This window comes from Pleurodeles waltl, chromosome 4_1 (assembly GCF_031143425.1).
Source record: "Pleurodeles waltl isolate 20211129_DDA chromosome 4_1, aPleWal1.hap1.20221129, whole genome shotgun sequence".
Taxonomy (NCBI): Eukaryota; Metazoa; Chordata; class Amphibia; order Caudata; family Salamandridae; genus Pleurodeles; species Pleurodeles waltl.
Genome location: NC_090442.1, coordinates 531,883,872 through 531,910,820, shown reverse-complemented (window position 1 = coordinate 531,910,820; position 26,949 = coordinate 531,883,872). Strand labels below are relative to the sequence as shown.

General features: G+C 43.8%; 1 protein-coding gene across 23 annotated transcripts in view; it reads left to right on the top strand.

Moving 5' to 3' along the window:
* LOC138287896 (neuronal cell adhesion molecule-like) overlaps positions 1-26,949 on the top strand; it is a 799,924-nt gene that overhangs the window by 710,985 nt on the left and 61,990 nt on the right. For 12 of the 23 annotated variants that reach the window (XM_069228880.1, XM_069228870.1, XM_069228868.1 and 9 more), the window contains 3 exons: positions 2,501-2,705; positions 4,244-4,366; positions 14,847-15,023. In XM_069228880.1, the coding sequence (XP_069084981.1) occupies positions 2,501-2,705; positions 4,244-4,366; positions 14,847-15,023 (505 nt within the window). Of the gene's footprint in view, positions 1-2,500; positions 2,706-4,243; positions 4,367-14,846; positions 15,033-26,949 lie in introns of all 23 variants that reach the window. The other 11 variants (XM_069228863.1, XM_069228866.1, XM_069228877.1 and 8 more) reach the window with 1 other exon arrangement.

Here is a 26,949-nt window from a genome sequence, read left to right as displayed (position 1 = left end):
CAATTTTAAAAACTGCTAAGAAGAGAAAATATAAGGCGTCAGATAAAGATTTATAGAATTTGGGAAGCAGAAAGGCAGATAGTTTTTGTTCCAAAATGTACAGTTTCTGCATTTGAGATACATAGGTAACCTGTACAGCATTTTTTTTTAAATCCAGCGATAAGCGGTTTCTTACTTTAAAGGGCACAGTTGGCTTACTGCAGGTACAAATGTAAAAAATCACATTGTAGGCAGTCACTGTATTAAGGCACGCGAGGCGGCCTCCGTGAGCTAGAAGAGCAGGGCTTAATCTATAATGAAAGAGCAAGTGCCGGTGACCAAAGATTTCTCAGAAGGCGAATATCGGGGAAGTCGAATACCAAGGCTGCCTAGTATTGCTTCCACTCGATGCCTCCTAAATCCAGCTCGTACGCGTCCTGCCCCTTTATCACCTCATTCAGCTTCTTTTACTCCTTGCTAGAGCCCTGTGTCACTGTTTTTCCATTTTTGCATTCCTTCTTCTTTTCCCCTTTTTGTGTTTTTCTCTCTCTTGCTTTCGATCGAAGTCTGTTGAGGAAAAACAAGTGTCAGTCCCCAAAAATGAGTGCCGGTGGGCTCAACTTCCAACCACCGGCTCAAATTAAGCACTTAGCAATAGTTTTATTTATGCACACGTGCATTTGTAAGCGCTGGAAAGTCAAAGTAAAGCATTCGAATACAGCATAGTAAACATGTTCCATCTCCCTGGGAACAAGGGGTCTGTTCCCATTGAATGACACCCCTGCTCCCCTGAGATGAGGGGCACATCAGAGTACTTCCTTCTCAAGTTATACGCCTGTGTTTTGCCAGTCACACCTGATTGGGGCAGGTAGTTCATATCTACCATCATTGGCTTTCACCAGTGTTCAGCTGATACTGTGGGGTTCATAGTGCCTTAGGAAATGAATACTCACCCTGTTCCATTAAAATGTGTAGTGCACGCTACAAGGCGACGCTGTTGCAAGGGCGTCCTTGGTCGCATTCTGTACTGGACTCTGAAGAAACTGTGAGGTGACACGCAGTAACCTCAAAATGCTACAAAAAATATTGGTTCAAGACAACAGGTTTGTTGTGCAACAGGAACAATGTCATTTTTAAAATATATTTGAGCATTACAGTTTTGTAGATTAAACAAAAGTGATAGCAAATCAACCCCGGCCTTCAATGTGAAAGCTTGTATTTTTTCACATTTGTCAGTATTGAAGTTGTCCACCACCTGTAGCCGGTGCTACTGTAATGTACGTTGTTGATACTATTTTGAGAGAAATAGATTGTAATAATAGGCTATGCTGACATCCTCCCCACAGGACGTTATATATGCACATACACACACACACACTCACACGTATATAAATATATAACATTTCTGCAGTGGGTTTCACGTTGACGAATAACATAACATTGCAGTTGTATTTCTACAGTGCATGTGCACTCCCAGTGAAGTTTCTTGGCGCAACTGACAAGTAAACACTTCTTATTGCACCGACCTAAATGGTGCTCCCTTTATCAATCTAAGTGGACCGGTGGGGATTCGAACCTCGATCCTGAGGTGGAATGAAGCGCCTATTGGTGCCAAGTACCACCAGCCTCTGGTTAATTTAGCAAGTAGGACAGGAACAACGCTTTTCTCATCATGGAGAAAACCTGCTTCACTTCTGCTTTTGCGGTTAAGTTTAAAAACAAAATCATGTTACTTCAAACAAGTGTTCAAGTTAGAAATGTGTAATTTGCATATAAAATAAGGTAAATAATGTTGATAAAAGGAAATTCATATAGTCACCTTTCACCTTGTCCCTCCTCAAGTGATTCTGCGGACATACTGGAAAGGGAGGAAGGTACTATCATTCCTAAGTGGCACCCAGTGCTTAATTTGTAAATAAAAATGTGTCAGTGCCCAAAGCCCTTGTCTTAAGCACGAAGCTGCTGCAATTTAATGTGCGAACACAGCATACTAAGGCAGCGTAATCCCGAAGCCATCTCTGGCCTCTTCAATCCATTCACAGCCACTCCCTGCCCCTTCAGCTCATTCTTGCAGCTTTCTGCTTTCTCCCATTGTGTCGCTTTTTTGTTTTTCTCTTCCTCGTCTTTCCCATGTGTCTTTTGCTCTCAGTAAATGCTTGAGGCATAAAAATAAGTGCTGCCCCTCAAAAATAAGTAATGGTGCTCCACACCAGAAACAACAAGCACAAATTAAGCACTGGTGGCATCTAATATCTTTCCTCAAACACTCAAGAAGCAGCTTATTACATTTACATTCATGTACGTGTTTATGTAGACCTACTCTTAACAAGACATTGCAATGGCTTAATCTATTTGTTTTATTCACAATTTATTGTGAATGGTCCTTTCTGTGCCACTGTTTCAAGTGTCATGCAGGTAAGAAAGAATGCAAGGTAGGTATAAAATAATTATGTGATGTATTCTGTCAAATACCTTAGCAATGTGATCTCAGTCATTACTAATTTTGTATTCTGAATTACAGCTCTCTTACTGGAAAGTTCATAATTCATCAAAACGAAGTAGACGGCATGTGGAGAACACATCCTTGACTTTTAAAGGGAACAGAACGCACGGAATGCTGCCCGGACTGGACCCATTTAGCGACTATGCACTCAATGTTAGAGTAGTAAATGGCAAAGGAGAGGGACCTGCAAGCCGTGATGAGTTTTTTCAGACTCCTGAAGGAGGTATCCAATTTTAAAGTCAATTTTTAATTAAAATTTAAAGTATGCTTACATTATCTTTGTTTGTAAATTACGGAAGGGCAGCACCGAAGGCCCTACCTAGGCAGTAGGTGAAAGAAGAGTCTTCGCATCATTAGTAACTGGATCAAGAAAGTGATCCCATTGATCTGCCATGCCACCGACCTACCCATATTACCAGAAGGGAGTGACCCATCAAAGGAGGTTCTGGGCTTCTTTATTTGTTAAACCACATGTGGCCCCAGCTCAGAGAGGCAGTCGCGAGCATGGCTGTTTCGAAGATAAATTCACAAATGAGATAGTGAGCTGAACATTTTTAGGCCATTTTGCTGAGACAACCTTGTTAGTGACAGTCTCTTTGTCAAGATCAAAAAATCAACTCACACAATTTGCAGTGATGAGAGAATACTTATTTCAAAATTCTTCCCTGAACATTTGTAGTGCCTCAAAAAGCTCTGCACTTTTGTGGTATTAGAGGGGATTTGTGAGGTGAAATTTGCACTCAGCTGGAACAATTTGCTGTTTCCATTAAGAGACCATTGCAACCACTGTCCTCCACTGTAGCAACATATCTTAGAACTGACCGTATCCCAATAATATCCTTTTTTTCTGGGTTCTCCTATCATCCGCTATGAATTGTTTAAACATCTGCTTAAATAGGTTTGAGATAATCGTGGTCAAAGTTTTAAATCAATAACAGAATACCACTATTTTCAGCCTCAATTTCATGAGAGTTAAGCTTATGTGAGAAAGATGGGCAGGGCTGCCCCTAATCTCATGAAGCAGATGCTATTTTCTGCTAGGATGAAGTGTGTTATCAGAGCACCAATGGCAAGACCCACCCAGATGGTAAATGTTAGCCCATACTGGGTAGATAAGAGCAAATACATCTGGGAAGACAAGGACTCTCTGAAGAAAGGTGGTGCAGTAGAAAGAGATCTCACAAATAATTGCACCCAGATTAGAGATGGCACTACAGTGTAAATTATTTTATATGATTGTGTTGAAATTCTGGCAGGGCGTGCAGGGACGCATGTTTGCTGTTGATATATAGGGAATATCTCAGATGTCTTTACCCATTTGGATATTGTAAAATGTGTAGGTTTTGTTAGGGTAAACATAAAACAATACTCCATCCTGAAAAGTGGGCAGCAAAGAGAGAGACACTGAGAGAGAAAGAGAGGGGGGAGTGAAGAGAAAGAGAGAGTGAGAGTGAGAGAGAGAGAGTAATGAGAATGAACGGAACATATTTTCCAGTGAGGTTGAGCCTTTACCAGTTACACGTCGACGATGGCTACAGATGCTTTTTTTCTCTGTACTACTCTGTCACTCTCTCTCTCTCAATCTCTTTCTCTCCCTCTTTTGAGTCTCTCTCTTCCCTTCCCTTCACTCTCTGCCTCTTTCCTTGTGTTGCTAAACATTTAAAGTCATGCTCGTCAGAGCAATTGCAGATGATTTAGTAGTGTGTGAATACGTCAAAGTGTAGAAACAGATGTAACAAGTCAATTCTTTCTTTTATCAAGTTCCAAGTGAGCCATCACACTTGAAGATTACTGACGCAACGCTTGACTCGCTGACACTGGAATGGAGTCCACCTGTCAAGCCTAACGGCATACTGACCGAATATACTGTGAAGTATCAACCAAGTAAGTTAAAAGAAATCTTAGCAATATTTTAATCATGTACAAGCTTACCCAGGTGAACATTTGTGGAATATCTTCTACTTCATGCATCACTAGTAGATTTTGTATTAATACTTACAAATATGATGAACGAAATGTAGAAAATCCTGTGCAGAGCAATTGTTGAGTGTTTTGAAGAATCGCATCAATCAAAATCCTCAATACATTTCAAAGAGAACATTCGGTCCCCAGGGGAAGCAAACACTGCGACAAGACACTAGTGCTAGGAAAATAAATCTTTTGGATGGGCATTTTAAAGAAGAGTTACTTCAGTGGTGGGTGGCAGTATTAAACTTTACCTTTAAAGGTCTTTCCAAGTACTTCATCGTGACTCATAATTTATGAGTCCTGCGCCTGTGGGAATATTGTAAACAAAAAAAGACTCCTAGATTTAACAGCATTCTCCATTCAATCAATCAATCAATCGAAAGAATTTATAAAGCGCGCTACTCACCCGTGAGGGTCTCAAGGGGCTTGGGTGGGGGGGGAGCAGGAGGGTCACTGTTCGAACAACCATGTTTTGAGGTTTTTTATGAAGAGCAAGAGGTCTTTGGTTTTGCGGAAGTTGGTGGGGAGGGAGTTCCAGGTTTTGGGGGCGAGGTAGGAGAAGGACCTGCCTCCTATGGTGGTGCGTTGGATGCGGGGGACTGTGGCTAGGGCGAGATTGGCTGATCGGAGGTTGCGGGTGGGAGTGTGAAAGTTCACTCTTTCGTTGAGGTATGTCGTGCCGGTGTTGCGGAGGGATTTGTGTGCGTGGATGAGGATCTTGAATGTGATTCTCTTGTTTATGGGGAGCCAGTGAAGGGTTTTGAGGTGTGGTGAGATTCGATCGTGGCGGGGGAGGCCAAGGACGAGGCGCGCGGCTGTGTTCTGGATTCTCTGGAGTTTGCATGTGAGGTTGAGTGTGGTGCCGGCGTAGAGGGCATTACCGTAGTCTAGTCTGCTGCTGATGTGTGCATGGGTGACTGTCTTCCGGGTCTCTGGGGGAATCCATTTGAAGGATTTTTTGTGCGGAGTGTGAGGAAGCAGGAGGAGGTAAGAGCATTGATTTGCTGTGTCATGGAGAGGGAGGGATCCAGGATGATGCCGAGTTTGCGTGCATGGTTTTTGGGGGGTGGGTGCGGGTCCTAGGGCGGTGGGCCACCAGGAGTCATCTCATATACTTTTGTTGGGGCTGAAGATGATGATCTCAGTTTTGTTAAGCTTGAGGTGGTTAGTTGTCATCCAGTTGGCGGTGTCGAGGAGAGCTGCATGTAGGTTGGTTTTGGCGGTGGTGGGGTTGTGGGTGAGGGAGAGGATGAGTTGGGTGTCATCTGCGTAGGAGAGGATAGTGATTCCGTGTGATCGGAGGATGTTGGCTAGGGGGATCATGTAAATGTTGAAGAGTGTGGGGCTGAGAGAGGACCCTTGGGGGACTCCGCATATGGTCTTGGTGGTGGTGGAGTGGAAATGTGGGAGGCAGACTCTCTGGGTCCAGTCAGTGAGGAAGGAGGTGAGCCAGTCTAAGGCTTTGTGGTGAATTCCTATGTTGTGGAGGCGTGTGCAGAGTGTGTGGTGGCAGACAGTGTCAAAGGCTGTAGAGAGGTCTAGGAGGATGAGTGCGACGGTCTCGTCTTTGTCGACTTTGGTCCTAATGTCGTCAGTGCATGCGATGAGGACAGTTCCCGTGCGGTGTTTCTTGCGGAACCCGGATTGTGAAGGGTCAAGAGTGTTGTTTTCTTCGAGGTAGTGGCATAGGCGGGTATTGACTAGTTTCTCGGTGACCTTGGTGGCGAAGGGGAGGAGGGAGATGGGGCGATAGTTGGAGAGGATCTCTGGGTCGGCTTTGTTTTCTTTTAGGAGAGTGGTGATTTCCGCGTGCTTCCAGGGGTCTGGGTAGGTGGCGGAGTCAAAGGAGGAGTTGATTATGTCGTGGAGTATTGGGGCGATGGTTGGGCTGGCTTTGTTGTAGATACGATGTGGGCATGGGTGAGAGGGGGATCCGGAGTGGATGGAGTTCATGGTTTTTTCGGTTTCTTCGTGTGTGGTGGGGGCCCAGGTGGTGAGTGTGGTGGGGGGATCATGAGTGGGGGTTGAGTGAGGGCTGTGTGTGGTATGCAGCTGTTGTGGATGTCCAGGATTTTGTGGTGGAATTTGTTGGAGAGGGCGTCACGTAGGGGCTGTGTGTGTGAACAGTCTATGTTGCTGGCTTTGGGTTTGGCTAGTTCATTAATGATGGTGAAGAGTTCTTTGCTGTTTCGGGAGTTGCTGTCAAGGCGTGCCTTGTAGTGGTCTCTTTTTTGCAGTGCGTATGAGTTGGTGATGGGTGCGAATGGTGGCTTTGAGGGTGGAGAAGTTGGTTGGAGAGGGTTCTTGTTGCCATATTTTCTCTGCTTGGCGGCATTTGCGTTTGGAGTTCGGGGGTGAACCATGGGGCATTCTTGATGTTGCAGGTGGCGATGGGTTTTCTGAGGGGGGCTAGTGTGTCTGCGCAGGTGGTGATCCATTTTGAGAGGCTGTGGGCTCCTGTGTTGGGGTCGTTGGTGTGGAGGGGGGGGGTTGTGAGCCAGTTGGGAGTTCAGGCGTTCTGTGGGGATCTTGTCCCACATGCGGTAGGGTGTGGTGTGTTGATGGTGATGTGTTGATGGTGGTGTGTGGGGGGTTTGGCGAAGGAGAAGTGGACGCAGTGGTGGTCAGTCCAGAGGAGTTCAGTGCTGTGGGTGTAGGCTATGTGTTGGCTTGAGGTGAAAATTGCATTGAACCTGTTTCCTGTTGAGTGGGTGGGTGCGGTGACCTGTTGTTTGAGTCCGAGGTTGGTGAGGTTGTCTATGAGGGATGTTGAGTTGTGGTCTTGTGGGTTCTCCAGGTGAAAGTTGAAATCACCGAGGAGGATGTAGTCAGTGGAGGTGAGGGCGTGCAAGCTGATGGAGTCGGCGATGGTGTCGCAGAAGGCGGGGCGTGGTCCTGGTGGTCTGTAGATTAGTGTACCTCTGAGGGTGGAGTTGTTGTTAATGTGTATTAGGAAGTGTATGTGTTCTGTGTTGTTAATAGTATCTTGGGAGCTGGTGGTGACTTTGATGGTGTCCCTGTGTAGGATGGCGATGCCACCCCCTGCCCTGTTGAGGCGTTCTTTGCATTGGAGTTTGTATCCCTTGGGGTGGCGATGGCTATGTTGGGTTCTGAGGAGGGGTTGGTCCAGGTTTCCGTGAGGAAGGCGATGTTGGGTGAGTGTGATGTGATGAGGTCCCAGAGTTCTATGGCATGATTGTGAAGGGAGCGGTGTTGAGGAGCGGGCAGTTGAGGCAGTTGTGGTGGGTGGCGTTGGTGTGGTGCATGAGGGTGTTGTTGCGGGGTGTGTTCTGGTTGTGGGGTTGTGTGCTGCGGGGCTGGTTGGTGGGGGTGGGGGCAGAGCAGGTGTGTGTTGCATTGGGGGGTTGTGTGTGTTATCGGGGGGGTCGCTGTGGTCGGTGTGTGGTGTGAGGGAGGAGGAGCAGGAGAAATGACAGGTGTGGCAAGTGAAGGATCCATGAGTGTGAGTGGGGCTGGAAAGGGTGCAGGTGAGGCGAGGGCCTTGGTTGAGTGAGTGGAGGATGAGGGGGGAGTAGGCTTGTCTGCGAGGGCCAGGGGGACTGGCGCTGGGCGCGGTCTTGGCGTGGACGGGCACAGACGGTCTTGCCTTTGGCCCGCCTTTGGCACGCAAGCGGCACGCCCGCTGCACGCGGCGGCATCGCGGCTTCCATAAATGGGGGGAGGGAGGGAGTGGCAGCTGGGAGGAGGGAGAGCTGGATGAATGGGAAGGCTAGGGGGGTGGGGCCGCAGGGCATGCAGCGGCTGGGGAAGCTGGAACGGAGAGAAGGAAACAAAGGGAATGGAATGGTGAGGTTGAGGGGGGAGGTGGGAGGAGCTGCAGGGGACGCAGCGGCTGGGGAAGCTGGAACGGAGAGAAGGAAGCAAAGGGAATGGAACAGTGAGGTGGAGGGGGAGGCAGGAGGGGCCACAGGGGACGCAGCGGCTGGGGAAGCTGGAACGGAGAGAAGGAATCAAAGGGAACGGAACGGTGAGGTGGCGGGGGAGGCGGGAGGGGGCGCAGGGGACGCAGCGGCTGGGGAAGCTGTAACAGAGAGAAGGAAACAAAGGGAACGGAACGGTGAGGTGGAGGGGGGAGGCGGGAGGGGCTGCAGGGGACACATCGGCTGGGGAAGCTGGAACGAAGAGATGGACACAAAGGGAACGGAATGGAACGGTGAGGAGGTGGCACTGGGCGGCGGAGCGGGGAGCGACCTGCCTGCCTCCGTTGAGTTCCTTCTCCAGTCGATGGGGTATTCCTTCTGATTCCAGCTGTAAAAATGCTGCAATGTAGTTATCTGCAGAGCTCAGCACTAGAGTTACAGTTACTTCTGTCACTTTTGTGATTTTAACAGCATTCTTGAAAATGCAGCTGTTTGGTCTATTATACATCACACTCTCTCAGTGAAGATTTCATGCTCCTTAGATCTCTTTGAAACTTATACAAAGCAAATTGATGTGTGCGCATGCGCCTCTCTGAAATGAGCATCTTCTGACACCATCCATGCCTCATAAAGTAGGTAGCCAGACAATATCATGCCTACACCTTCTTGATCTAAAATGCCTGCCCCTTCTGTCCAATATCCTTTTTCACTGCCTGCTGCAATTTTTCCTCATTTGGGAAAACTGATTAGTCAATAGGGGTTGATCAGTGTATGATCGTTGATTGAGGTTAAGCTACAAATCTATAATCCTGGCAACTCAAGTCACCTTTTACACACTACTGTCCGTTGATAACATAGCACAAAGCATATATAAATGGCTTGATTCTAGATTTGTTTGTCAGTATCTCCTTCAGTCCAGATACAGCAATCCTATGTCCTTTCACTAGCTGGTGAAGAACTTGGTGTGTTCCTAAGTAATTGTAGTTTCCAAGGAAAGATTTTCACATTTTCGACCAATGTCCAGCAATCGCTTGTTAACGATTAAGGCCTTCATTTAAGGAGGCAGGAAATACTGCATCCGTATTACCCTACAGGGCATTCCTGATACTATGGTTCTCAGTAATTCCAGGATGCAAGAATACTACTGTATTCCAAGTAGTTTCATATGGCTCCTAAAAATAAGGAGGGATAGTGGATACCAGGAACACTGTATTACTCCTTCACCTGAATTCCTGATTCAGCTGGAAAATGTGTTTCCCACAGCATCAAAAATGACTCTGCCCTCTAACGGCTTAAGTGCTACCTGAAATATGTAGGCGTTCGCCTACCTCATACAGGGACAAATATTATATACTCATCCTACCATTAATCTGTATTGAATTGCAGTTACCTGTCTCAGTTTATAAAAACCATTGTGGTTCAGCCAACTTTCGTGAAATTGTAACAAATAAAACAGCCACCATTGCATGTTTTGAAAGAAGCTGAATGCAGTTCTATTAGGAGGAATGTCCCATCATAAATTTGGACACCTTCAAGCCCCGATGCAGTTGATCGTGCTGCTGCCAGTGCTCCTAAACATGTCTATCGAAAAGGATGCTTATAAAGTGCAAGCTGTCACTGTCGAATAAGTGATCTATTGTCTTTAGAATAAAAAACGCTAAAAAGCAAAGAGTTCCATTGTATAGTGTAATACATGCCCCTAATTTAGACCACCTAATCTTAGCAGCCCTATCTGACCGCCTAACCTGAGCAGCAACCTGGATGAGGATTGAAGAAATGTGAAAGAGCATAATATGAAACTTCACTAGCTCATGGAGAGGGAGAGAGGCACAGTAGAAAATGTAATGCATAATGCAAGTAGATTTCAGGGAGATCCATTTCAGCACCAGAAGCCAGTGCCGCTCTTCAATTTGGGCACAAACTTGATCAAATTGTTGCAAGGCAGACATTATAAGTGACACATTATGGTGGATAAATTGAAGTTGCCAAAGTCCCATATATGGGGCAACAAATCTAGAATCCTACTGGTTTGGGCAATTTCTGATTCTCAGATTTTGTGGGCCTTAGTGTCAACCAATTTGCATTTATACACCAGCATACTTCATCCAGTGGAGAGGGGAGTAACGAGGGACAAACATCCACCTCACTCTTATTAAAAATTATTTGCACTGCGTCCGATTTAACACAAAGGAAAAACTTTGTCCATGCAGCAGATATATTAGAGGGGTGAGGTCAGAATTAAATAAAAGATGAGATCGGGAGAAATCCATGTAGCAGATAAACCGGAGAGGTGAGGTAAGGAGAAATCCGGATTGACGTCTCCATGCCATTGGTTTGAACATTGAGGAGAACAGACCCAGCTGAATGATTTGAATTTTCTCTGCCAGGGAGGAAACAGTTCACTCCAGCACCAGATTATGGAGATCAAAGACTCTCTTCAAGGGCATCGAATATCACTAATTAATATGATAACATTAGGACACTGCAGAAATGAATATGCTATGCATAACTGATCGATCGTATGACTGAGGTCACTATAGCCACAGTTCTTACAGTGAGCTACAAATGAGCCTAAAGGGGTGGAGTAAAGCAGTGTCTTCTGCAGATTCCTGCCACTGAGCTGTCACTGCTCTTTCCATCGTGTTTGATACAAGGGGCAGAAGTGATTCCCTTCCATCAACATATAATGATATTCAAAGTAGATTAAAGTTAGTTACATTTTAAGAATTCTAGCATTATAATGAGAGGCATTTGCAGTGACTTCTCACCCTTCGCAACCAAACCCAGCCACTCTCAAAACCCATTCGTAATTCTGCACCAAAGAAGCAGCACTATAGTCATTATGCCATGATCCTTCTGCTCTTACTTAACTTATAGTGACCCTGCTTCAAAGATGTAGAAGTGTTAATGTCTGTCAGTGTTGCAAAAATATGGATGTTTTCTTACTGATGCACTAATGTATGACAATTTTGCTTTGCAACTTGCAGTTTGTGATTTTTTACGAATCGCAAATTGCGAGTCCCAAAACAAAATGTACAATAGTGTCAAGCACACTGTTTGCAATTTGCAAATGGGCTGCAAGGGACCTGCCTCATTAATATTCATGAAGCAGGTTGCAATTTTCAACCCATTTGTTAATGGCCGCTCTTACAGGGGTGGTGGCCTGCTGGGGTCAGCAGATCACCATGTTGTCTCTGTCTGCTTTTTAAATAAAGCAGTTTTTTCTTTAATGCAGCCCGTTTTCCACAAAGGAAACTGGGATGCGTTTAAAAAATAAAAATGAAACATTTCAGTTATTTTTTTTTGGAGTAGGCAGTGGCTAGTGGGACTACTGCCTGCTCTGAAAAAATGTTGGAGCCCTGATTTTCAAAGTGGAAGGGGCCCCATTGGGGCCCCTTCCCATTTGTGAATAGGTTACCACCAATTCGAAATTGGTGGTAACTGAGATTGTTTTGCGACTACATTCAAGGTTGCAAAACAATCATACATGAGCCTGCGAGTCACAATTAGCAAGAGACGTCCTGGGCACACCCCTGCCAAATAGCGAGTTCCAATCGCTATTTTGCAAGTTGGTAACAGGCTACCGACTTGCAAAATATGGATAGTACATGCTTCAAGGCCATTTTGAGATCAGAAAAGGCAAATTTCTCTGTTTGCGACCGCAAATTAGCTTTCATCTGGCCCTAACTCACGTATTGTGTCCCTTTGGATGTATGATTGTTTAATAAAAGCACTTAAACATGGGAACAAGTGACAATTATTGCACTCATATTTTGGAGTATTGGGAAAAACAAATGTGCTTATGAATGTATATTATCACACAACATTTACATTTGCGACAGAACTGTTACGTTTCAAAACACATTTCACCTGTCTTAAATCATCTGCCTTTTTACATGAGATGGAGCTGAGGGCTCGACACCCGTTTTTGGTGCACTGGTCTAATTTATTTTACAGATGTCATGTGATGACTGCCATTGTACTCATTGTTTCACCATTACACCCCCGATATCTATCACCAACCACACATAAGAGTGCACTTTTTCGTATTATTTCCAAATATGCTCAATATTGCTCCATCATGATTGTCGACTAGCTGAGTATAGCAGACACCGTACCATAGAGTGCTTAAATATTTACATAGCACGGATCTAGCCACATGAGCAATAGAGCACTTCACTGGAAACATACAGCAATTACAGTAACAATAGTTATTGGTAGCGTTCAGGTACAGTAACAATATTTACAGATATGGCACTATCTATGCTTCTAAGTGCAATTTGAACAGGTTTGATTTTAGATCCGTTTAACATAAAAGCTGATGGGGGATCAGGCATGTTTTCTGAAGGTTGATTCCAAATTCTTGCGACTTGTCATGAAAACGCCTGTTTCAGTGTTTTTGTCTTATTGGTTTTTGAGATCCCCAGCTGAAGGCTGGATTTACGTCTAGTATTCCTCGAGCTGCCTGCGTTGCATATCTTGTTTTCAGGTAGCTTGGGAGAGCAGGATGTAGTGCTTTATTTGTGATGCAACCCATTGAAAAGTCAAATCTGACTTCAAGAGGGAGCCTGTACAGTTTTTAGGGATTGGGGCAGTGTGGTCTGATATTTTTGCACCTTTAACAATGGGAGCTGCGGCATAGATAATTAATTTGCAGTGCACCAGAGTGGGGTTCAGAAGACCAAAAAGTAGGGCAGTGCCCCTCTCAATATACAAGAGAACTAGCGTCTGCATTGCTGCTCCAACGTCAGTATAAGGGATTTATGGTTTTAATTCTTTAGTTGGAAAACATATTCTGAATCAGGTTTTGAAAGTTCTTCTATCTGAGAAGTTTTGGCTGATAGTGAAGCCAATCAATTTAGCAGGTGGGAACACTTTAGAAGAGATGCTGAGAGGTAAAGACTGTATTTGGACTGGAGTGAGTATTTATGGTGATTACAGTAGTAGAAATCCACGTTTTCTGGATTTGATGTCCAGGAGAAGAAACTCATCCAAGATATATTTCAAGGTTGTATATCAGATGGATTTAATATTTTCAGATAGAGCAATGTTTTATCAACATGTTGATGTTTTAGGGTGTATTTTACCTGTAGCATTTGACCAAGAGGTTCCTTGTAGAGATTACCTACCTTGGTGGAAACCTAATTCTCTTTAACTGGTCCCATGTAAATTCTCCAACTTGTCTGCATTTAATGCTCATAGTGTGGCATGGCTATACAACCCTTGCTGTTGTAGTTTGTGCTCATCTATGCTTACATATAGGTCGGTATCTGTTTCTCGTTGAATAAAGGCATACACCAGGCCTAGTTACACCTTCTACCATGTTCCTCAATTCCTATAAAACTTTTAAATCTGTATTGAAAGAAAGTTAAACCTGATTGAACAATAGATACCATCAAACAGAGGTAGAAAGCGTTTGCAGATTCTTCACAGCAGTACCCTTAAAAAAACTCTCAGAGAGGAATCTCGGCTTCCCAAGTGCTAGATTCACATAATAAGCGTTTTTCTCGGGATTCGATCTTTCAGACCGCTTCAAAATGTGACCACAGTGTTTTCTATGGTCTGTTTCTTTCATACCTAGGCTGGGCATCTGCTATCATCAGGCCTCAGTCCTTTCCACTTGGAGCTATTTCATAGTAGTTGGAAATGGGAAATCGATAATAACTTGTTTCTTATTGTTTCTCATGCCGGTTTTCTGTCGTTTCTAAGCACTTTATCCACAAAGATACTGTTATCAAGTTTATGGTACTCTCTTACCAACTTCTGAAGGATGGGTGATAGATTCTGCTCTGCTCAGATTTGAACTTGTGGCCTTCAGATCACTTCTGAGGGTCGCAGTGAGTGTTAATGCACTGATATATCTTCCATCTAATATGGACACAAAAACTTCGTTGGTAGCCGTTGAAGGAATCCTGTTGCTTCTATCTAGAAGTATGATAGTAACTATCACTGGCAGGGAGTCAGTGCAAAACACATTCTGTGGGTCTCTAAACTCTGAGAATCAGTGGAATGACGTGAATCCAAATAACATCTTGTGTGAATGCCCCGCCGCACACATAAGCCATGGCCACGTTTGTTGCAACATAAAGTAACGAATCGTGGGTGAGCTGGAAAACAGACCAGAGCTGTTTAGTGCACGTGTAACAATACTGTCACATAATCTCAAACTTTATATGGAGCTTCACAGCGCAAAGAAAAATTTACACATAATTAGCAATCATATATTTCAGGTATTTGTTTAGTTCTAAACCTCTTTCAAATTGCCAACATATCCCATTGAACATATATGAAGTCCTGACTTTTTGGTGTTTAGCTCATGCATATGTGTTCGTTGGGGTAAAGTAGAGGGCAGATAATATTTTCGATGTTAGATTAAGCATCATATATCTCTGAGTCACCTCAAATTATAAGTCGGTGGCTAGATGGTATTAAAATGATAATTTTGGTGAGTTTTGATAGAATACATGTGTAACATTTTGAATTCAATAACCGAGTCTGTTTCTTTCCCAAAACAGTTAACAGCACACATGGGTTAGGCCCTCAAGTAGAGATCCGAATTCCTGCCAACGAGACTAATCTGGTGCTAAGAAATTTAAGTCTGAGCACACGATACAAGTTTTACTTTTATGCACACACTTCTGTGGGACCAGGAAATCAGATAACAGAAGAAGCAGTGACAATGATGGATGAAGGTAAGACGGGTATGTACAAAGAGTTTTCGAAGAAGCACAGTCATGTTTTTTTACTGAGTTGTAATAAGAAAGTGTTAATATACTCTGGTGTCTGCGTTGCAAATATAGATTGGTTACAGTACAACCATGACATTACAACTGCACTGTTATCGCAATTATGAAATAATAGTTGCAATGTAATTAAAAATAATGTTGCCATGACATCACAGTGCTATTCCTACCACATCTCACCCCCCTAAAACTGTTTACTCTAGGGTGTAGGGTAATTTAGTATGGAAATTATGATAAATAGGTAGGGACTGAGGTGAGAAATATATCAATTGGGTAGTGTAGGGGGAGGCAAATAAAGTACTCATTTTTAAATGCGTACTGCATTACATACTGTGCCCTTACCAGATACAGAATTGTGGCTGCCTGTGAAACCTCACAGTCCCCTTTTTATGGCATTTTAACAGATATCCTACACACAAGTATTACATATAAGGTTGTATTAAGTTACGTCAGAGCTCAGTAACATCACGTAGGACTCGTCCTCCATCGTCATTGTCTGTGATGATGTAACAAGATAATGCACAGTTGCAGGTGCGCCATCCACCACACCTGTTCTCTGTCTATTCATTAAGAGTCATGTTATGTGGTAAATATGACGCCACAGAGGATACTCACTTGAGGCTGTGACTTTGGTTAAAGATGAGGCAGATGTAAGGACTCTTGCTGTAAGCCACTATTGTGCAGCAGTCGCATGCTTCAGAAGAAGGGGAAGTGTAGGTGGCATGACGTTTCAAGGCCGGTTCCTGTCCTCAAATTATTCTTGATTAAGTTTATTGATTTAAAACAAAAGGCTCTTCCAAATATGCATTATTACAATTTTAATGTCATTGGGTCGCGTGCCTTGTGCGAATAGAATGTGTCACCACTCTATGGGCTGTGCAGGGTACTCTGAAATGTTCAGTTGAATGTATATCGCAACAATGCATGCTAGAACCACGCATGCCTAAACAACAGGGTCGGAACAACGACTGCATTGTTAGCACTAATGCCTTTACCACGAATGCCTTAACAACAATTTTTTGTTGTAAAGGCATTCCTGGTAAAGGCATTAGTGAACAGCATGCATGGTTCCAACATGCGACTCCCGTGGCCCCCCAACCCTAAAAATTACCGCGACCCTCCCACCCCGCCCCTAAAACCTAAAACCACCCCAACCCCCAGCTCCACCCCCAAAATTACCCCGACCTCCCACCCCACCCCTGAAACCTAAAATCACCCCAGCCCCTACCCCGCCCCTAAAATTACCATGATCCCCCACCCCCTCCCCTTAAACCTAAAACCACCCCAACCCCCAGCCCCGCCCCTAAAACCCCCAACCCCCACCCGCCCCTAAAATTACCGCAAATCCCCACCCCGCACCTAAAACCTAAAACCACCCCAACCCCCACCCCCAAAAAGTAATAATACCCCATACCCCCCACCCCCACCCCTAAAAATAAAAATACCCCCACCCCACCGCTATGCCACCCCGATCCCCCACCACCACCCCTAAAACTAAAAATGCCTGACCCCACACCCCCTAAAACTAAAAATACCCCAACCCCCCTCACCCGTCCCGAAACCTAAACCACTCCCACACCCTCCCACTCCCTAAAGCTAAAAAGTCCTCGACCCCCCACCTCACCGCAAAAAAAAAAAAAAAAAAAACGACCCCTCCCACCCTCACCCCTAAAACAGCCCCAGTCCCACCCCACTTACTTGATCACGTCGTCCTCCTCAGTCGACTCCCTTCTTCTGTGCCTTAACCACACATGTACGTGGTTAAGCACATGCATGATTAAGGCACCGAACAAGGAAGTCGTGGTTAACGAAAGCGTTGTTCCGCTTTCGTTGTCCACGACTTCATTGTTCATGAGTCGTGGTTAAGGCTGCTTCCCGTTCAGTTGCATGTCTGCAGCCAGCTGCTGTGCAAGCCCTCTTCTTCAGTACACTTTAAACAATGGTGGTGTGGGAATTGTGTCTAGGAGCTACCAAAATGTATCCCAGAGCTTTAATTTATCTGCTGTAAGGAGCGTTACAAGCTGGAGCAAAAATAGAGCTTCTGGGCTGCTTCCTTTTCACACAAGACTTTTCTTGACGTGAGTGGACTCACACACATGTGGCTTCACAAACATGTAGGAAACACTAGACAGCACTGTGATGTTCCAGTTTATTTACTGCTATAACATATTCTTCTAACATACTTTTAAGGACTAAGGCCCTCCGCCGCCCGCCAGGCGGGAAGCGCCATTTGGCCGCCACGCGGCCAAAATACCGCTTCCCGCATTCTGACATTTCCGCTGGGCCGGCGGGCGCTAAGCAAGTTAGCGCCCGCCGGCCCAGCGGGAATGTCGGCCGCAACACAGGAGCCGGCTCCGAATGGAGCTGGCGGTGTTGCGGCGGTGCGACGGGTGCAGTTGCACCCGTCGCGCTTTTCACTGTCTGCTAGGCAGACAGTGAAAAGCCGCCCTGGGCCCTGTTAGGGGGCCCCTGGACACCCGTTCCCGCCAGTCTCTTCCTGGCGGTGAAAACCGACAGAAACAGGCTGGCGGGAAGGGGGTCAGAATCCCCAAGGCAGCGCTGCTTGCAGCGCTGCCCTGGCGGATTCGCCCAGCCGGGGGTAAACCGGCGGGAAACCGCCGGCCCCGGTTTTCTGACCGCGGCTTTACCGCCGCGGTCAGAATGGGCTAGGAAGCAAGTTGGCGGTGCTTCCGTCATTCACGGCACAGGGTCGGAATGACCCCCTAAGTCCACATGCTCAAATAAACAAAATTAGAACATTGTAGTTATTCCTGTAAAGGTTAAGAGTAATATTCCTAGATGAGTAAATACATTGTGTCACACTGGTTATTGTCTACTTAAGTGGTGAAGTTCTAGTAATCCTGTTACTACTAGAAAGAGGTGTCCCTGAGTTCTGCGTTTTAATTAACCAAAATATGTGCAGTTGTAACTGCTAACTCGTAACATACTCTAAACAAGCCGTTCATTTACTATTTTGTTTTGAAAATAGCCTCTATCTTTTTTCTTCAGCATGCCTAACTCGTCTCATAGCTTTGCTACGCGTCTTTTACTGCATGTTTTTGTATTTTGCACCCTCTCTCTAAGCGCTGTCTTGTTGGTTTGTCTCTAACTACCTATAGTAATGTATTTCTGTTAAAGCTGATCATCTCCCACCTGATGTAGGTGCAGTTAAAGGTAATAGTAACTTGTGCATGACTTTTGTACTTGAGAATTATTGGGAGATACACAGTATTGTCAAAAATGAGAATCAACATTTTCTCATGGCTCAGCACATTTAGACTATATGGGGCAAGGTACGCTGTCAGAACAGGGAGGGTCACTGTTTTAAGCGGAGAGCTACCTAGATTAGGTTAAAGCATCCCTAAGCACCTACTTTGTCCTGACTATTGCTATTGCTATTCAGAGAAAACGTGTGCAGATCTGAGCAAACATCCAGTACTAGCCGTCAAACATAGGCATAGAGTGGCACGTTAGATGAATTATGCAAAATAAAAAAATACATTCTCAAGGTCTTCAAGTTGGAGCTCACTCTAAGTGAAATCTTCAATCCAGCATTTTTCTGGATCCAATATTCCAAAATTCGTTATTAGAATGTAAGTTTAGAATCCACATGCTTAATGTAGTGCCCTTATAACTTTACCTGATTACTTTTATAGTGACAAACTAAAAACTGTGTTGTTAGTAGCCTGGAACACAGAGCGTAATTTTTCTATGCTTCGGTGGCTCAGTGTGCCTGTCCATATTTACAAGGCGCAAAAGCCACCTTCCTTGGCTTTTCATTGCCTTCTATATATGGACCCCTTTCACGTATAAAACTGCACTGCGTGAAAGGAGCATTCCATGGGTGTTGATTGGGGTGTTCCCACTCAACACCGATGGAATATGAAGGAATCTGATGCATTTCCAGATTTACAAGTCTGGGAATGCGTCAGATTCCTAGGTCACTTCAATGGTGCTGTAAGAGTGACTCAAGGGGGAGAAATATATTTATTTCTCCCGGTTTTTCCTCTTTCTGGGTGTGCTGCATTCTTCACAACTCACACAATGCAGGCATCCTTGCACCATAGTGCAAGAGTTCCTGCATTGGCACTAGGCAGCAATTTGTGCACCAGCACAGGAGGAGAGGACAGAAATGCCCAGCAAATAATGGAGGAACCCATAGCAATCTTGTACTTGGCAATTAGCAGATGGATATTTAAGCATTGCTCAGTGGTTCCGAGGCCTTTCCTGAACCCATGCTGTACTGCGGACATTGTATTATTACTAGCCATCCAATTCAGCAAGTGTTCCAAGACAACCCCTCCTATAATTTTTGTGATTAAATCAGGAAAGGTGAAAGGCCAGCAGCAAGCAGGATCACTCCGGCTACCTTTCTTAAACACTGGAACAATAACAGATTCCTGCCAAGATTCAGCAATACCAACTTTGGCTGCGGAATTAAAAGCATTTGTGAGCAAGGGGCCCCAGTACTCCGGATTTACCTTAAACAGGTCCATTGGACCTCATCATGGCTGGGGGCCTTATTTGCTAGACTGTTCTGGGTAGCGCTAAGAACCTCATCCTCTGTGAAGGTGATACTCAGAGGCAAGGGTGCATCAAGCAACCCTTCACCGTCACAGTTACCATTAGATAGATAAATGTTGCTGAAGTGGTTAACCCATGACTCAGGGATAATGTGGGTAGTTACCATGTCTGGTGCCCTCCCACCCCCACAGCAAGTGTGACCCTCAATAGGTTCCAAAACTCTTGGGTGTCCTTAGCTTGGCAGGATAAATACTATGCTGTCCCATTTCTCAATCTGTAGATCAGCCTAGCACGGGGGTATAAATATGGCGCAAAGTCCATATCGTCCTTTTCTGGACAGGAATGCCTACCTCCAGACAACAGCGTTAATGCCATAACTTTGGCGCTAGACGTGTCTAGTGCCAAAGTATAAATATTGAGTTAGGTTTGCGCTGAATTAGCATAAAAAAAAAAAATGACGCTAATTCAGCACAAACCAAGTATAAATAGGGGCCTAATGAGCTTATTTACAAGATTCTTGCGCCGCCTGTGCCTCACTTTTTCTCCACATAATAAGTGACACACATCTGGCGTGAGGGGATTGTAAATAAGCTCCTAAGTATTTCAATATTTCCCTCCTACAAATCCTGATGAGCCCCTAATCCGTAGGGCTAGAATGTAGTGCAAGATGCAACTTGTCTCTGGCAACTCTACATGCTCTGTCTGTCGAGCCAATCGTTGTCCCTTCTCTCAGTAGAGAGGGAGGGCTTACATAGCATAATTTTAATGTTGCAGGTTTGAGTTTTAAATTCAGTAAATAAGATGGAGGGCTCCAAGGACGTCCCTGAATGAGGCAGGTGTGCTCCTTAATTAAACTAGACATTACTTTGGACATGCCTGGCGAGCACCAAGATAGGTGCAAGTCTTGATCCTTGGTAACCAGGGGTAAATTAGCCCTATAATTGCTATAGTTCATATTACCAATACCAATGGAAAGGGCTAGGGGATTGTGATAACTATATAAGGTGTGGATCACCCTCTCGTTGGCTACCAGGTGACTCATACTGCTAGATATTAAAATATAGTCAATTACCTAATCATGCCCTCACGCTGTAAATGTAGGAGTATAGGCCACAATATGAGCCGTAATAGCACTAACCAGGTTGTAAGACAGCTAGAAGGAAAACAAAATGCACCCTCTGGGATCCATGATGTTACCACGCACACACTCTTCCTCCTCCAGGTCAGTCTAAAGCGTTGAGAGGGCCAAGAGAAACAGGGAAGCTAACTCTGCATTAAAGTCACCTGCCATAATTTGATTAAAAGGGCCAGAAGAAACAGCTTGCCTGGTGTCCACATTATCAATACAGGAAAACAGCCTAGTCAGGATTCTGTTTTCCCTACCGGAAAAATCATTATGTTAGAAGTTAATAAAATAAATGACAGACCAAAAGGCCCACCTTAACTGAAAGGCTTGCATAAATGCCTCCCCCAGATCTAGAGGGATTATTCTACATCCTAGACCCGGTTTAAACCAAGCCACCAGGGCCCCGTACGCTCTCCCTGCTTCTGAAGGTGATGCCAAAAGATTATGGGAAGTCTAACCGTCAAGGTAATATCCTAATAAGACCACGTCTCCTAGAGAAAAATGATGTCAAACCCCTTGATGAATGTTACCCAGTCTGCATCATGCAGCTTGGAATTAATGCCTGCAATATTCCAGCAAAGAAATTTGCGCGGACATCCCTCGTCCTGTTAAAAAACCCAAGTAAGTACTGCATCCACAATCTGGCTGGGACACATGATCAGTAAATTAAGAGTATGGGTAAGGATATACTCATGGTTAAAACACCATAGTCAACCAAAGAAGTGGTGGGGAGACCTGGAGCATTGGGTGGGAGAAAATCTAGATTTGAAGAAGGCATGGTGCAAAGTGTGGTAACAACCCCTGTTCAGATGCCCCCCCACCCTAGAACACAAGTTTCACCCAAAATAACCCTATGAATTTATAAGGCTTGTGACACTACAATGATAAAGGGAGAGTGACATTTGCTGTGTCATTACACAGACTGTGCATAGTAGAACAGGGTTTGATCATTCCTAATCATTCCTAAAAAACTACTGCTTCATTTAAATTACACCTCCATAGGAATTAACATCTGGGTACTCGGATTCAAGTTCCAATTTTGGGTAACTAAAAGATCATAAGCATTGAAATTCAAGGTAACCACTAGCAAGTACATTTCTAAGACCGTCCTTCAAAGAAGGTGTAGAGACCAGAGAGTATTCTTAGTACATGGACTTCACCCAAAAGAAGCACATTAACCCATAAATCTCCTAATAATCATCGGAAAGGTGGAATATGTAATTCTATGTGTCATTACAGACAGTGTATTGTAGAACACTGATCATTTCATTATTAAGGATACAAATACCACTTTGAAATTTCTCATTCAAGTAAAAGTACAAGCAAAAAACTTTGAATAAGTACACATTAACAGCTGTGAATTTTCCCTTATCCTTTTTCTATGTATGAAGTTTTCTCCCAGCACATACTCTGTCTACTACAGAATCTTACCAAAGTCATTTAGAGGTTCAGCAGTTATTTTTCTACTGGTGCAATGTGGGAAATATAATTATTTGAAAAGCATAATTCACTGGCTCCTTCTGTACGTCCTTGAACGCTTGGTTCTAGACGGGTAAAGGAGAGGGGGCCGAGATTCAACTTTCCCAATGTGTTACACTCATCTGTGGGGGCCACATTAGCATGCAGTGAGTTAGTTGTTTTAGAAATTCCCGGACTCACTACTTCCCCCTAATTCACAGCAGTAAAATCAATGCAGCAGTAGTAGCTGTCTGTGTGGATCAGGTTTGGGTGGGCAATTTATGGAACTTTGTTGGAAACATCTATTCTGATATGACATATTTGATCTGAAAGTGTTTTTGTCGAGGATAGGAAATATTCCTTTTTAAATTCATTACAGTAAAATACTCTGTGTACAAGTGTTGGGAAGGTCTCAGCTAAAATTCAGAATATGACCTGGAAATCACCAGCAGTGGTTATGAGACTGATGGGGTGGTTATGTATTTATTTGGTCATGTCGGTGATAGTGATAACATCTGGCACAACACAATGGGAGGGACCCAATTGACCCTTGACTTTCAGGTGGCCAAACCCTTTGAAATAAACCAAAAGGAGCAAACATTAGATTTACAGAAATATGTGCCACTTTGGAATTTGAGAGATGTTTGGCATAAGAATTGTGATGATAGGTAGTGCCATGAAATCCCCCCTTACTACATTGCAGAAAAAGGTACGGGGTAGTCTGATGAGGGAATTGTTTTATTAGCTAACTTCAATACACAAAATTACAGCAGATCTAGACATAGGTTTTGCCTCCTATTAAATGTGAAAGCTGTGACCCGTTGACCTTGGAGTTGGAAGTACCTAACCTCTTACTATGATGAACTGTAGCAGTTTTTAGTGGACATAAGGTTGTGTACAGATGATTCCGTCCAGCACTGGGAAGTATGTCACCTTTTACCATCCTACAGAACACTGAAGATGTCTTCCATTCTACAGAATACTGTAACTTTCTTCCAGTCTTTGGTTACCTAGAACAGCCTCATTGAAGCACAGTGCATCAAAAGCATGAATAAGCAGAGCCAGAAAGTCAGGTACACGGCCTCTCTAGATTGCAGAGGAAACAATGAGATTGCAGATTCTTAACACCCTGAATGATTATCTCCCAGTGCTGGGCTCTGCACTGCAGCATCATGTATCTGTCAAACATAGCAACAAAGAAAAATTAGACTTTCAGTACAGATTAACCTTACTTGGAATCATTTGGTGTTTCAGATCTGTTCCATTTCTAACTACTGTCCAGCTTAGACTGCCTACACCAAGCACTCCTTTTGTAATTATTTGCATCACTTTGCACTTAGAGACTCTTGCTGGGTATGAGTGTGCTATAATAATGCATACTTAAATCAGTCAGAGTCAATCATTAAGATCTACAAATATTAACAAGACTATTGATGTTACTGTTTTCTACATCCCATCACAAAAGGCAAAAGTACTTACCTTGACAGACTGTTATCTCAAGGTAAGGTAAAAGAGCCCTTCTTGGCCCTCAGCATTGCCTGCTCTCATTTGGAGCATTTTTAACCTCTTCTCTACAATCTCTTCAAAAAACGACCCTACCCTGTGGGGGCATTATATGCCATCACCTGAAATCTGTGCCTGCTGAAGAGGTTTGCACCCACATCTATGGAACTGGTCAGAAGAAACTCACTGTGTGATTCTGTTAGCCCCATATCCACCTTTGGCCAAAAGAGGTGTCTTCTCTCACCAGGAGCATTTCTTTATTTTGCCCTAACTTTGTGAAGAGCTTCCACCTAGTGAGTCTGAGGCTTCAAAATGCACTAACACACATTGGGATGCACTGAAGTCCAAAGACAATAATATCTCAGAGGTCACTGATTGGATTATATTTCTCTTCATGATCGGAGGTTTATCTATGTTACTTTTTGTCCATGTCTTTTTCAATTTTGACTTATTTTTTTCTCAACAAGAAAGAGAAGGGACTTAGGCAATGCCTTCATTACATACACTATGTTCAGGATCTGGTTCAATCATCCTGCAGTTCTTTCTCCATTGCTACCCAGGAATAATAGGTTTAAAAAGTTTTTTCTTTTTGCATTGTTCAAAATATATTGTTTTGTTGACTAGTTGCTGTGGAAAAAAAGGAGTAAAGTACCTTCGATCAAGAAGGGAATGTAATCCAATCACTGACCTCTGAGGTATTTTTGTACTGATTGAGGGATTGTGGATAGTGCAATTGGAATGAAGAAAAAAGAAAACTATCAATAAAAAATAAATAAATGGAAGGGTAACATAGTAGCACAAATCATGTGTATATATTGATTTGTATTTATATAGACACATATTGAAGTCTTAAAATATTACTACATGGTGGGATAATACGCAAACACAAAAGGTTTCATACAAATTCATCACAGGTAAGGAAACATGCAATAGGTTCATGATAAAATGTTTTAAATGTGGAAGATAAAGACCAATCAGCCACTCTCAAAAAGTCCTCAAGTCTAGCGCCAGCTTCAAAAGGCTTGTCTTGAAGAGTGTGGGATGAAAGGAGAAACATCATAATGAGCGCCTCTGTATCATCAATAAAATTAGAACTTTTCATCATTAACACTGGAAAATTGAGTTTGCTTTGTATGTAAATGTTACTCAACAGAACTCCAGACACTGTCATTAACATGTTAAGAGCTAATTATGGGCCTGATTTAGATCTTGGCAGAGGAGAATACTCCATCACAAATGTGACGGATATCCCATCCGCCTTATTGCAATCCCATTATATCCTATGGAGATAGTACTACCGCAGATGGGATATCTGTCACGTGTGTGACAGAGTATTCCTTCCTTCTGCCATTATCTAAAACAGGCCATATATTTTAAAGAGGAACACTTAACAATTGTAAATGATGATTTGAAATGATGTCCAAACATGTTGGCAATGTCCAGTAATCTGCCCCTGGCCAAAAGCACTGCCAATGTCTGGTAATTTGGACAACAGAACATTTTGAGGTGACACTGGCTAGTTTTGTTGCTCTCTTTGGGTACACATAGTTCCATGGTGGGACTGAAAGATCCATTCCCTTAATTGTTAGGAATCAAATAACATAGACACATGACCTAGCTTTTATTCTGAGCGTGGGTCTATTAGTTTGCTCTGGCAAATATATATCCATGATGTAAAGTGACCCTTTCTCAGGAGACATGCATGGTAACACTTCGAAGTCCACAGATTTCCTCTCCATCCTCTCATAGACTTGCATGTGTCTGTGCTAATTGTCGAGACCATTGATGAACAAAGGAGCAAGATTTGCTCAAGAAGGGTTTATCATCTTCCGAAGTTTCTCCAAATGAGCTAGGAGTGGACCCCCAAAAATATTGACAAAAGGCAGAACGTCCTCTCTTCCTCAAAATGAATGAGCAATTCCGATTTTTCAACCCTAGTAAGGGGTTCCATTGGGTGATGAAACTGTAAGTTACTAATAATAAGTGTATTTGCCCAATACTCATACACCTTCTAAGTAGCATATCCGGATGAGTTCAATAGCATATCCACATGAGTTCAATACTTCTTTGACTCAGGAAGGGCAGATATTGAAGGAAGAGATTGCAGTGAGATTGCTCTCTTCCCAACATTCAAACATTCTATTGAGTCAACCAGCGACTCACAGACGGGACAGCTCTGGAACACGCACAAAGTAAGGTTAGTCTGTGACAGCATGGTGTGCTTTTTAATGCGTCCAACACTTATATGAATGTGAATGCTTAGGAAGTCTCAAGAGCTGTCATGCCTCGTGTTCCAAGATAAAATCCCAAAGTATTTTGTGCACTTCAATACAAAGTGTAGTAGATATTGCTGATCTCTGCTGAAATGATGATCACCGGTCTGATCAAATGATGGTTGCTTCTACATGAATGGGCTGTCTCATAATGTCCCTTTGTCTAAGAAGGTGGGAATGCCATGAGTAGCAAACAAACATATCAGAGTGCAAGGGAGCTTTTTGAGCCCCCTGGCTGGGTAGAGGAAGGAGCAGTTCAAATCTGCAGTGCGGATTGTTCTGGAGAAAACACAGATTTCGTAGTTTTCTGCAGATTTTTGAAAGCTTATATTGTACAATCAGATTTCCTTTGTCTTACTCTGGAGAAAATGTATTTGGTATTAATTTAGCGGTGAATGCATAAATGTATTTTCGTATTACATTTCTCATTGTGTTAGTCACAGAGAGATTAAGTGATGCTGTCCAGAGTCACACAATATTGAGCTAATATCCTGGGCTGGGATTTGGACTTGGGTGTCTAGGTTTCAAAATCAGCAGCACTAGCCATAAGCCACACCTTCACGTGTTGAAACATCAGAAGTACATAAGGAATGAGCGAGGCCAAAGACGTGGAGCCCCAAAGGCAGCTTTTACCATAGCCTGGCATCACTACAGACACTGATTTGGGTACTGATCAATTTCAATGGAAGCTGAGCCATGAAATTGGGCTGAGCAGTCGGCACAGGATGATGCCAAGCACAAGTCATCCCATCAGTAACCCAGGAACTCTCATACCCTATAGTGGGATCACGACGTAGGAAGGCTGCTGAGAGCTGTGCTGGGGAAATATAAGGGGTCACATATCCCAGCTGAAGGGAGATGTGTGCTATAGTGAAGGAGACACTAAGGGCCATATTTATACTTTTTGACGCAAAACTGCGCTAACGCAGTTTTGCGCCAAAAAAATTAGCGCCGGCTAACGACATTCTGAAGCGCCATGCGGGCGCCGTAT